Below are 13,382 nucleotides of genomic sequence, written 5' to 3'. Positions count from 1 at the left end.
CAAATCAAAGTGGAAGTACAGCAAACCAGTTCACAGAGATCAACCAAAAGAAAAAAAAAAGATCCTCTGGTTGAAAGAGGGAAACAGCTGCAAGCAGAGCAAGGCCAGTGTACATGGATTATGTATGTGTTACATGTGTGTGTGTTAGTGTGTGTATTGCTCATTTTCAGGACACATCAAGCAGCTGTCTAGAGAATAGAAGAGTGTTTTTCGGGACACAGCTCTTAATGAAGACATGTGAGAAACTGATTCTGTCCTTCAAGCCAACGGGAACCTTGTTTTATGTGTGTCCGCGCCTTTTGGCAGAGTCTCCTTTGAAAATGAGATTTCATCTTGAGGGACTTCCTGGTGAAGGGACTTCAAGGTTCGTTAGAAGACGTTTGATGCAGCTTCTTCAGTTCTAACCGCTCATGTTAGCGGCGATATCATGACCTGGATGAGTACTGTGTGAGGGTGTAAACCTTATGAGGGCCTTATGGAATAACCCCTGCCTGTGTCAGGACCTGTAGCTTTTGGGCTCCTCATAGGGTGTTTTGGGGTTACAGCAGGGGTGGGCAAACGTTTTGACTCGTGGGTCACATAGGGTTAGAAAATTTGACAATTTTACCTTTTAGAACAGAACATTTTGGCTTTTTTATTTCAAAATTTGTGGCTTTTGTTTTCACTTTGGTGCCAATTGCACAAATGGGTTGATGTCCCCTCAGGGAAAAACACAAACTTAGAGAACTGCTGCGTTCATGTGGTGTTGGAATGATTGAAAAAAATGAGTGTCCGACTGGGAAAACACACATGAACCTCAGAAAAACTACAGTACAAGGCTTCCAACACCACATGAATGCAGAGTAATTTTCCATTTATTTTTAGTGCACCAGAGTTCCAGGGAAATTAAAACAAAAACAATGAATATCAATATAATTTATCCCGAACAGTTGACATATGGCCACCCCTAGACATCAGCTAACATCGATTAAAGTCAATATTCTTAAAATATTTTAAAGTTTGTATATTTTTTCAATGGTTTGATTATTTAAAGTCCCACTCCGATCATCTTTCCATTTATTTTCAGTGTTCTAGGTGTTTTTAAACAATGATTATGTTGTTTTTAGCCTAAATCTAAAAAAAACTTCTAAATGTTCTAGGACATAGTTTCTGCAGAGCGGCAGGAGCTCATTAGAAATTCACCTCTGAGTTGTGGACTGTTGGTGAGGACCAAGCCTGCTTCCACTTCCCGTCATCCGTCTGTTTTTCACTCTCTCTTTTTCAGTTGTAATTTTAAGCTTAATTTTCCTTCTGTATGTCTTCCATTATTTAAAAAAATGCTACATGAACTTGTTGAAAACAGCAAAAACACAATTTTATCGAAGTGGGTCTTGAAGTGACTTCAAGAGCTGATGAAATGAATTTATCATCTGCACATATGGAGAGATTTCCTGCAGATGGACAGTTAAGTCAACAAGCTCTTTGAAACTGAACTGGAACATGAATGTCTGAGCATGTTGGTTTGTGTGCACAGGGGGGACACGCGGGACTCTTTTTGGAGACGGTCGGCTTCTTTTTGCTCGTCCGAATGGAAGCTTTTAGGCGGGACACTCATGTTGACTTCATTCCTCATGACAGGAGGTTTGGGTGAGCTGGCACAGTGACCTGCAGCTGTCCTGTCCTCTTCCTGTCCGTCTGCGTTAGTATTGTGTGTTTAGGCACAATGTGTGTGTGTGTGTGTGTGTGTGTGTGTGTGTGTGTGTGTGCGTGAGTTTGTGTGTGTGGCTCAGCAGCAGCAGTGAAGCTCACTCGCACCCCCCTCTCAGCCTCTCTCAGACCACGGTGCTGACGGACGGATCTGATAGGTTGAGCTGGCCGGTGATGTCAGTCGGGTACGGCTACATAAAGAGGACAGAAACAGAGAAAAGAAACAACACACAGGTTAATCAAACTTCAAGTCAAAAGCTGTGACTGTGACTTCCCCTACATCAGTCTTTTAGTATGTTTTTTTATCCCTCTGAGATCAATGTTAGCAGCGGTGGAATGAAAGCCTTTTCTATGTTCTTACTGTGTCTAGGAGTTTCTGAGCAAAACGAAACCTGCTGTGCTTCCTGCAGCTATTTATAACTCTGTATTTAAACTTTCATAAACATCACAAGAGCTCTGTTCACGGCTTCCACTGAGGGAGACACTTCATTAAACGCAGAATCGGAGTTTTGGGTGATTTAACATTTTCTTTCACTTTAAATGTTGTTGCTCAGTGATTGAGCTAAAGTATGAAGAGAATTCTAGCATTCCTGGTTGTTACAGATGTATCTCATTTAAACAAGGATTTCATGTAGATTAGAACTTTTGTAAAGTTGTATTTTGTCACATCAACCTACTTTTATTTTGCAAAACAGCAAATAAATTCATATTTCTCTAATTTTCCAGTTGAATTTGAAGATTATGTCAAAACATTTCATGTAAAAACCAGGAAATATTTGAAATATTTCAGATTTTTATTACTTTTTTTGTATTTACAATTATTTTGAAGACATATGTCTTTTGAGTTAGACTCCCTCAGCCTTTATTCTCAGTGCTGTGATGTTTAAGTGGGAAAGAATGGCTGAAATTTTAAATACAGCAAAGTGAATCAGGCAGAAATATTAATTCAAATTTATGAAGGTTTTTAAAAAAATATTTTGAAAAATAGGCAGTAACAGTTGATATTATTTACTTTTTTTCATTTGTAGTAAAAATATAGATTCTCTGTGAGGCCTGCAGATACAAACATGACTTAACTGCTAAGTTTACTTATAAAATACATGTCAATGCAAAATTTATACATAAATGGGAAGAAAAACAATGTAAAGCCCTCAACATTCAAGTATTGAACAAATTTTTATTCATGCATTTATAACAATTATTAATTTTAGTAGCATTTCTAGTATTATTTACATATCATTATAGATTTTTACTATCAAAAAATTGATGAACAAAGAAAAAGTATTTACATTGGCAATTTTTCCAAATCATTCAAATCTATTTACTTTGCCGCCCCAGCAACTGAGCAAAACTTAGGCTAAGCCATCTCTAAAGTTCATTTTTACTCATTAATTTTACCAAGAAAACATGAAATTAACAATCTACGGTAAGTTAAAGTGAGACGTCACTACAAAGTTCCTTTCTCATGGTTTAAGATATTTATCTTTATCAAGTTCCTTCATAAATCTTTTTTGACTTTATCCTTTTCCTACTTTTTTTATATTTTAGTACAAATAAAAGAAAAGAAAAACATAAAATAAAAAAAATAAAAGCAATAAAAAGTGAGAAACACTCGATTCTTTCTGTTTTAATAAAAGAAATGCTCAACGCTTCACTGGTTGTTCCACACCTGGGTGGGTGAAATGTGTTTTCCATCCCCGAGGGGGCAGTGAGAGGCAGTCATAGCTGTGACGCTCCTGCATTAGACACCATACAGGAGAGTCTCATGAACCAAAACATGGAAACGTGATTACTGATGCTTTTGTATACTTCTTTGAAATAAATAAACCCAATCGATTAACTTAATCTGTGCCTCCATGCGTTGATTGTAAATGTTGTCACTGCTTTCTTTCATGTAACGATGAGCTTCAACAGTTTGGACAGTGGCTCCTCCCACACGCGGCAGGACAGTCAGGTTTATGAACAAATTTTCAAAAAGTGTGAATTAAACACCTGACTAAAAAGAGGCAGCGGACACGAAATGTGTTCGATGTGATCACAGCATTAGAAATAAGCAAGGAGGCGTTACATTGCACTTTTAGTGTCTTCGGTATGACCCAACCTAATATTTTCAACAAATTGAGTTTGATTGCATTTTGAAACCTGTGCTATGATTTTGCTTCTTCTAACATTAAGTTTGCACTGAAGATGGTGCTCTGCACACTTGAGCTCTCATTTCAACACGAGCCTTTTTCAAGTTTTACTGTGAAGAATAGTGAGGCAGCTTTTGGCCTTCTTCTAACTTTTTTTGTAACAAGATGACATCATTTTGTGTGAAGGAGTTGATTGTTTGGCGATTGGAGATAAAGCTTTCATGTAAATGGATGAGAATTACCCACCTAAAATTTCATTTATCTGTGGATTAAGAAACCTCCCACATTACCCGTCTTAGAACCAGACAATGCCAATAGTCAGTTTCATTTAGCTTTACTTTACATGTTTTATTTTGCTTTTGACCGCCAGAGGATTTTGGTAAACTGTCACTTAAAATCCCTCATCTTGTGTAAGTGAAGGTTTCAGGCAGCTGCTGATAAATTAAACATCTGCCTCTATCATGTTATCTGCTCCGAAGCTCCACTCTGACATGCTGGACATGAAACTTTAATCCAGCAGGATCAGAGGCTGGCAGCAGCTCTGCATCAAGGGTTGATGGTTCTACTTCCAGCACAAGTTGCTATGAATTTCCCAAACCTGAGCGTCTGACTGTGTTGTAGTATGTAAATCTGTGTTACGTCCAGCCAGAATGTTTTCAGTATTAAAGTTGCTACATATCACTTTGTGTTTGTTGTATGTTGTATTGCATATACAGAACCTACCATTGCCTTAGTTATTCAATTAAATTAAATTAAAATTTATCTATATATAGCCCAACATTACAACAACAGTAATCTCAATTGGTTTCATACCAGTAATTATGTTATAATGAAGTTCAAGAATTCAATAGGTAATGGCTAACCTAAAATGAAAAAGATTGGCTAAACTGGCCTGCCTTTAGACCCATCTTCTCTGTAAGGAAAGTAACAGTTACCCTTATGGGTGGGTATGGGGCATCTGTGAGCAAAGAATTCTGTACAGGGCATGTATGAAATATCAAGACCGATTGTTGAGTCCGTAGAGAAAACTTTTTAATGCTGCGGGGTGACAGGTTGTGGTAAACACTTATACGCAAGTCAGGGTGACGAGTAGGTGGAGTAGGTGAGACGCAGGCGTGTCGTACGGATTTTTCATGTTTTTCGACCTTCTCCGAAATCCTGCGGACTGCGCAAGGAGGGTGGTGAGTGCTGTTCACACGATAAGTGTTTCTTGCCTGACTGTTAGATGTTAAACCGTCAGTACAGAGTTTGTGTGGACATCCTATGGCCGTACCCCCTCAGTGCAGCATTCAGGTGCAGTCAGTAAGGAGCCAGTACTCACACCTAATAATGACTAGAGCCTGGGGTAAGGACACCGTAAAACATCATCACCTGTACGTCACAAGTCTGTAGAACCTCCTTTATAATTACAAATACTTTATGATACAACTTTACACCCATGACAAACGCGGAATCTGTTTTCAACAACGTCTCTAGCCGTACAAGCCTCATGCGCTCCTCTTTAAAGGCCGTGTCACACAGCCATTAAATAAATTTTTGCGCATTTTCCATGTATGAAATTTCGGTCTTTCCTGATACACAGGTATAAAGGTAATTCAGAAAACAAAAGTTCTTTATTTATTTATTTTTAAACCATACAAGTTTTTTTCACTCGAAAGCAGTGGATTCATATTCTTTCATTCATAGTCTTTTCAAATGTATTACGTGTTTACTTTCGGAAACTGATGAAGTCATATTTTCCATTTAAAAAAAACTCCATGAGCGTGGCGTCCAAATTTCCTTCAAAGATCCAGAGCACTAGATATTCCCGCAGTATCTACTGTAGTTTGTTATCAGTTTAAGAGTAGGAAAGGTATTCAGCATAGCCTTTTTCTTTAAATATTTGCTTAAGCTATTTTATACTTTTGGCATTGATTCATTATATTTTGTGATACTGTATTTTATTTATTTGTATATAAAGTGTTTGTATATGTATATTGTATTTTAAAGTACATGAGTTTATGCTTTCTAAAATCCTGGCGAAGGGATTACAGCTGAAAACTAGCTTTTGTTTAATTCTGGCGTTTTTAACTCCGTTTAACGTTTTTATTTTTCTTCTTTAAATTGCACTGTCCCCTTTAAAAAAATCTTAAAGAAAAAAAGGAAAATAAACATCTTAAAAAGACACAAATAAATATAATGCTTTTAATTTTATTTTAAATGTGTTTGAAATTAAGAATTAAGATTTCTTCATTGCTTGTTGCAAATGGCATCTGTTTTGCTCTTGTTGATGGTTAAAAACACAATTTTCTGTTGATTTATGAGCAAAATTTGGAAAGTATTTTAAGTCACTTGTATAAAACACAGAAGTTTTCATTTTTAAAACTTCTTTTCAAATGTTTCTGCAATGCTCTGACCATAAAGACCATCTTGGTCAATTCTGCAGTTTACTTTCTACCGCTGCTAACATGACTGAATGCGTTCTGTGCTCCAACAGGAGGATCCATGTTGGCGTGTTGGCGTGACGCTTGGTGCCTACAGTCGGTCGTGCTTGCAGAGGAGGACAGAGGCAGTGTGTGTGTCGCACAGCATGTAGTCTGGACACCATTCAAACCCAGTGAAAGAGAAAAACACTCATAAAGAAAATAAAGAAAGATGACCACAGAGAGAAATGAGTCTGTTTCCCCGAGTTCGGTCAGGAAAGGCAAGTTCTCCTCACGAACACAAACTTCAATGCCATTTTAACTCCCCTCCAAATATTTGGAAGAGAGGGGATGCAAAATGGACAAAATCAGAGCAGATTTGTGTAACATCTGAGAGGAAAGGTTAAATCAGGTGGCAAAGAAGCACTGAATCAGACAGTTGGAGGTGTGTGACCGAGCAAAGCCTTCCAAACCAGCGCGGGGTCCTGTGGGAGAAAAATTTATTAGACCGAGAATCTGTTTAAAAAAGGCAGAGCTGAAGGAGTTAGAGCAGGAAAATCAATCAGTGCTGGGAAACCTGCCAGGACCAGAGGGGGTTGTTGGAGGAAGACAAAACTGTTCTGACTGTGAGATGAAAAAAGACAGAGAGAAGACAGGAGAGGGAGAGAAGAACAAACAAACACGGAGGACAAGGACGGACAGGACCAGAACAGCCAAAAGAGAGCACACAGTCTGACCCTCTTCACTTCTCCTTTGCAAGAGGACAATGTGATTGGTGTGAGAAGAAAAGCCAACGAGCTGAACCCTGTCTCCTCTCGTCTGTCTGTCTTTAGAGGCACTAGTGAGCTAATGGAGGTGAGAGAATGGCTGATTGACAGATAGACAGCCGTGATGAGTCAGCAAGGAGATGATTGAGCTGAGGAGGAGGGAGGAGAAAAAAATGACAAAACTGGTGATGAAACTAAAGGTTGGCAAAACCAAAAAAGGTTGGAATGGGAAACCGACAGAAAACTGATGGAATGAAGTGCTGGAAGAAAGAAGAGGACAGGAGGTGGTCTTCATCTCCTTACCGTGGCGTCCCCGGGGGCCATACGGCGTTTGAGGTCGGAGGTCGAAGTGATGGACCTAAAAGAGGTTTTGGGCTCGGGCTCTGCTCTACCACTTTTCCTATCCTAAAATAAATCATATGATAGGTGCACACACACATTAACACGCAGCAGAGACACAGCAGCGCCACCCACTCACACAGACTGTCGCACGTCGTGCACGGATGGAGGTGACACACACCTGTGTGCTGTTACACTGATGAATACTCTGGACTACTGAAAAGCCCTCAGTGTGGATAGTATCAAGGTGCCCTGACTTTATACGACACATAAACGTACTTGGGGTGGGAGCAGGGATTACAGTGTATCAATAAAACTGATCATGAATCTGTAATATAGAAAACAGTGTAACATCAAATGACTTTATATTGCAGACAGAGTTACAATAAAAAGTAGTAATAGTACAAGTAGTTTTTGAAGCCCTTTCATTACATAAAACCAAGAAAAACTAAAGCTTTTGCTATCATTAGATTTATAGAAGTAGGACAGAAAAATAACTTTTACGGTACTTTAAACATGTTAAAGTGTCACACTAAGGACTATCACTTTTTGGCCATGTCTGAATTCCCTCCCTACCTCCTAACTACTAAAAAACTACATAGTGCAGGGCTTCAGCATCTAGTCCCCTGGAATTTAACAGCAATTCAAACAGCATGCTTTTTTCTTTAAACGCCAAATTTGAAGATTTCACAAAAGTAAAAACCTAATAAATATGAACAATTGACTAATGAATCCACTGTGTTCTGATGATGAACACTTGGATGCTTTATCAAAAATACATTTAAATACAGTTTTTTCACATGAAAAATCATTAAATGCATTGTCTTTATTAGTCTATATTGTCTATATATGGCATATCTGGCTAATCTACTGAGTTTTGTGCAGAGAATTATAGGAAATCTCCAAGAAAATTTTGGAATTGTAGATTTGTACAAAACATATTACACTAAATGGTGAGTAGTAAAGGAATCTGGACACAGCACACGTTTATATACCGTAAATCTTCCAAAAGTGGCCGGTCTCCAATAAATGGCGGGTCTAACAGATGCTCTTTACTTTAGACGCCGGTTGCTGATAGTGGCCAAGCTCCTGTAAGATCCCCATCCCCCCCTCGCCCCATGCTTAGTCACGCAGACGCCAGGTGTCTCTGTGGTAAGGGGAGCCAGTGTAGCGATCAGGCAGACCTGGCCAAGAAACGCTGATGGGATTCACATGTGGTGCGGCGGCACAGGCCAAAGAACATTCTGGTGAGAAATCAGCACGACATTTAGGGCTGGATCCTAAACGTTTCCATGAAAAGACGATATTAAGAAGACGTTTGAGAGATTTTCCAGGGAAGCTGCAAAGAAAGCAAGCGATGGATTGGAGGAACTGGTTTTTACATGGATTGCTGAGCAAAGACGGAAAGGCGCGGGTGTCTTCAGGATTTTTGATACAGAGGTTGATGCTTAAAGGTAAAAGAAACATTAGCAAATCATAACATAATACGACATTTTCATCATTTCAACAAATCCTGAAATGTTCATCTGTTGTTTTTCTCTGCATTTGTTGACTGAATTTTCCCGCAAAATGCACCCATTAGCCATCATCGTTCTCTCTGTGACGGAATCAACGCCGGTTTCCAATAGACGCCTGTTTCTCATAAACACCGAGCCAGCTGCCAAATTTTGGAACAAACACCCGGGCCACTCTTGGAAGATATACGGTATGTCAATTATTGAGCCATTCTGTCTAGTCTCTTCACTTTTTAAGTCAAAAAAGTTGCTGAAACCACAAAAGGTGAACCGTGATATAGAGATGGAACACTGTGTTTCTTGGTCATAGTTCGTCAATCAGCTGTAGAAAGTGAAAAACTTTTCAGGAGGTTTGATCCCCTTCAGACCTTGTTCTGCTCTAAAGAGCGCTGTATGTTAAAGCACAGCAAACCAAATCAATTAGAAAAAGTGATTTTGATTGAAACTGAACCAACTGAAACTGAATCCAAGTTCTATTATAGCAACAGGATTCTTTTGAAGGGGCAAAACCCAGACACGCTGCCGAGGCCAGTTCTAGGTTGACGTCATGAAATGGGCGGCACCAACAAGGAGGGAAAGGTGGTGCCACAAAGATCGAGTTGTCTTACTTCCGGGTGGGAAAATAAGATACGAAAATAACTAATTTTTCCTAAAAGATTTGTTAGTGTGCCACAAGTAAATATTTGTACATAAATGAATTTAGCTTACTCTGAAAGGGCTTAAAATAGCATGATACAGCCACAACTTTTTACAGTTATAAAACCAACGTTGTTGTGTATTTTCCGAGCACTGGCAGCTATGCGCTAACGTTGATGACCGACAACTAATGACCATATCTCTCCCCTTGGAGGGTTATTGGGGTAGAGGAGGAATTTGGATTCTGCCTAAATCATTAAGTTTTGACCAGCTTCTCAAAGACGAAACAAAAACAAGGCTTGTTTGGTATTTATTGGATCGGTGGCTCAGTGTAAAGAGCAACAGTTTCATGGTTAACAGATTTTCTAAATTGGTCATCCCTGCTCATTTTGTGCGTTAAAAAAAAGAAGCTCAGGAGGGAATTAACAGCGGGAGGAGCTGTTACCATCTGTTGGAGATTAATTTAGGAATTACTGGGTTTTCTTTGTCAGGAACATTTTGTTTAGTCTCACCTTCCAGAATTCATTTGGAGGCATTCATTACAAGTTATAAATGACAGAGAGTTCAGGAATTGACTGTATTTAATGACAATGTTTATTTTCAAACAAAAAACATTCGAGAGGATTATCATTGCGGATGTGGGGATAAGGAATGGTTTAGTGTCTATTTTGGGATTAGGCCACGTGGGGTAGTTACACTTGTTTTATTTGATAGTAGCAGCTTTATGAAATAAACATTCTTCTTCTATATATTGACTAAGTGAGTCCAGTGTGTGAAGAGCGTGCGTTTGTGAGACTGCGTTCCATCTGCTCATCTTAGCAGCAGGTTATGAAACCGCCTGCAGCCCACAGTCTGTTCCTGCTGTTTCCTCCAAAGTCTGCGATTATTCTGTATGAGCGAGTCTCAGTCTGTGCGTAAGGCTCACCATAACCAAGCACATTCAAACCAGCAGTTTGATAAACTGGACGTCTGTGATTTAGGCTTCCCAGCAGAGCTGAGAACTTTGACGTGAACTTGAGTTACAGCTAAGTCTGATGTGCTAGAGACGATAAATTTGATTTACAACAAGAGCCAATCAGGTTTGTACCACAGGGAACAACATGAAGCAACTAGCATGTCCTTCCAATGTAGTTTTGACAAATGTAACCAAAGATCGGGACTTCTCCTCATTTGGATTACTAGACGAGGTTTGAAAGGTGATCCATGAAGACTTTCTTGGATTGTTTTTGGACCTCAGTCTGAGGAGTTTAGGTTAATTTAGTCCAAAGTCCTTTAGGGGAAAACCTTGAAGTTAACTATTGTCACCTCTTCAGCTGATTAAAAAGGCAAAATTTGGATAGAAAATACTTAACTTTTTTAGCATTCTTCAAAAGCCCGAGACTTGGCATGAGACTCGTCCTGATAATGCTACCTTCACTCCACCCTCAGCAACACGAACACCACTTCCAATGAAAAATCGATGGAAATGCACTTTAATTATGCATCTGCAGCTTGTCATGTCCAGAAGTATTCGGACGACACTGCTATTGTGGCGTGTGTAAAAGGAGGTGATGAGAGTGAGTACAGGGTGCTCATCACCAGATTCCCCTCCTGGAGCAGGGACAATGGTCTTGTGCTGAACACATCAACGACCAAGGAGATGATCATTGACTTTAGTAGGAAGTCCTCCCACCAGCCAGTGATCATCTGAGTTTAATAAAAAGTGTTGATTTGGAGACAGTGGTTTTGTTACACACTGATGCGACGATGCTAAAGACTACGATGCTATCATGCTATGCTAACAAGCTGCCTACATGTAATCACAGACCGGTTTAAATCTGTCTTAAATCTGTCCTTGTTTTCTCAGCAGTTTTGGATTTGACTTTACAGTTGGTTCAGACTACAGGTGATTGAAACCCTTCTTCACATGGGAGCGTTTTCAGCAAGAAAACAACTCATTTATGATTGAAAATAAACCATTTCATTGTGACATCACCAAAAGCAAAAGCAAAGATCGATTATAAATCAATTCAGGAGACTGTAAAAAAGTATTTGCTCATTTTTTTTGTATGATTGCTTTGGTGAAGCTCGTGTACTTTCTTTGTGTTTGTTTACTAGTTTATGTTCAGATGAAATGGCATTTCAGTAAAACAAGATGTTTGATCCGTTTTACCCAACACCTCCAGAGACGCACAACAGCAGGTGAACACAGCGACAACAGACTCAAACACAGGAACACAGAGTGGAAAAATGAAAGATGGATGGGGGTGGATACAGAGGTGGAGGGGGTACAAAGATGGCCTGAATGGACGATGTCACAATAAAAGCTTTTACTAACCATCTTCCTTTATAAAATCATCTCTTCTAAAAGGGAGAAGGGGTAAATGGTGAGCCTGACATGATGACATCATCATCATCATCATTGTTGGAATATCTTTAAGTACAGATGAGGGCTGGAAATCAGCACTCTTGCCATCAAACCCCACTTTTAACAGCCTTTTTTAAATATAATTAAGTTATACTTCATAAGAGTCCAGGATTATTTGTATGAATTGCTGGGTTGTACACAAAATCACTTCAACATAATCCTGCTGTTAAAGGAACAGCAAAAACAAACAGGGTTATAATAGACACCTAAATAAAGGGCAGAGCTATAAAATGCGTCACACCTGTGCTGCTTCTGGTTGAATAAATAATTTAACTTATGAACTAACTCTTTAAATAGATGCTGACAATAAAGTAACATATTTTAGTTAGTTAAGACTTGGATTTAAAGTCCTTTAATTAGGACTCATCATCAATAAATCATCTTTTGATCTATTGTAAAAATGTTCCCAGTGGTTTTTTATTCATGATTATGCCGTTTTGAGCCAATAAAAATAAAACAGTGTTGTTTTCTAGGACATAGTTTCTGCAGAGCAGCAATAGTTCATTACGTTGTCCCCTCTGAGTTTTGGGCGGGACTGTCGGCACCAAGTAAGCCTGCCCCTTTCCCATCATCCATCTGAAACGCACTCTCCCACTAGCTTACAGCCCCTCACACCTCCAACCTAACATTACTGCTACACAAAAATGGTGAGCAGAATTGAAGCTATCCAGCTGTACAGTTCTGATCCAGATTCCAGCTCAAACGAGGAAAACAAAGACGTTCATAGATCTAATTGTCTGCAAGTAGATGCACTAACATAGAGCAGAGCAGGAAGCTTGTGGCTTCTACAACACACCTACAAGCTTTTTCCAACAGCATTTTTATGCTGTTTGCTCCTGATTGCCAGTGATTTGACTAAAGAAAAACCCAGAAATCCAGTGTAAAGCTCCATTTTTTAAATATGTCCTCCATCGAGAGAAAAATGCCACAAGAACATGTTAAAAACAACAAAAGCACTATTCTAAATAAAAAGGTCGGTCAACTAGAAACAGTTTTATGTTCAATCTGATATAATGTTTTACAAAGCTTGTATTTAGCAATTGTCAAGTTAAGCTTACACCTTAGTTTCACACTTAGCATTTTTAGCATTAGCTTGTATTTGGAGTACATATTTACTCATATGTATTTCCAGTTTTGGCATGTTTTTGTTGATTAGCTGCTGCCTATTTATTGTTTTAGCGCAGCTTAGTGTTAGATTTACTTTGTTCTATTATTGATTTGTCATTTTTCGCTTAAGACTGTTCAAAATGTTATCATTATAATAATAATATTTTACCAACTTAAGTTATCTGTTTTGCATTGAATTTTCCTTTTTTTATGTAATGACAAGCATTATAAAGCTTCTTTTTGAACAATTCTGTATCTATGTTCAGTTAAACATATTAAGCATAGCTTGATCACCTACTTGAAAGCTGTCTATAGCAGCTGAACACTAAAACATGTGTTTTATGTAAGACAACTCCAATCTTTAACCGAGCAATTAACGGGACAAAAATTAT

General features: G+C 38.7%; 1 protein-coding gene across 3 annotated transcripts in view; it reads right to left on the bottom strand.

The window, feature by feature from the left end:
- Nucleotides 1-1,097: 1,097 nt before the first annotated feature.
- The window catches only part of LOC101175170 (glutamate receptor ionotropic, NMDA 1), an 87,737-nt gene continuing 75,452 nt past the window's right edge, over nt 1,098-13,382 (bottom strand). For 2 of the 3 annotated variants that reach the window (XM_011479595.3, XM_011479596.3), the window contains 2 exons: nt 7,291-7,392; nt 1,098-1,877 (listed from right to left, as the gene is read on the bottom strand). In XM_011479595.3, coding sequence (XP_011477897.1) covers nt 1,812-1,877; nt 7,291-7,392 — 168 coding nt within the window. In that variant the 3' untranslated portion in view covers nt 1,098-1,811. The remainder of the gene's footprint in view (nt 1,878-7,290; nt 7,393-13,382) is intronic. The other variant, XM_011479597.3, reaches the window with a different exon arrangement.

Source organism: Oryzias latipes, chromosome 9 (assembly GCF_002234675.1).
Source record: "Oryzias latipes chromosome 9, ASM223467v1".
NCBI classification, from domain to species: Eukaryota; Metazoa; Chordata; class Actinopteri; order Beloniformes; family Adrianichthyidae; genus Oryzias; species Oryzias latipes.
Note: the sequence above shows the minus strand (reverse complement) of the source record. Positions and strands in the feature narration are given on the sequence as shown.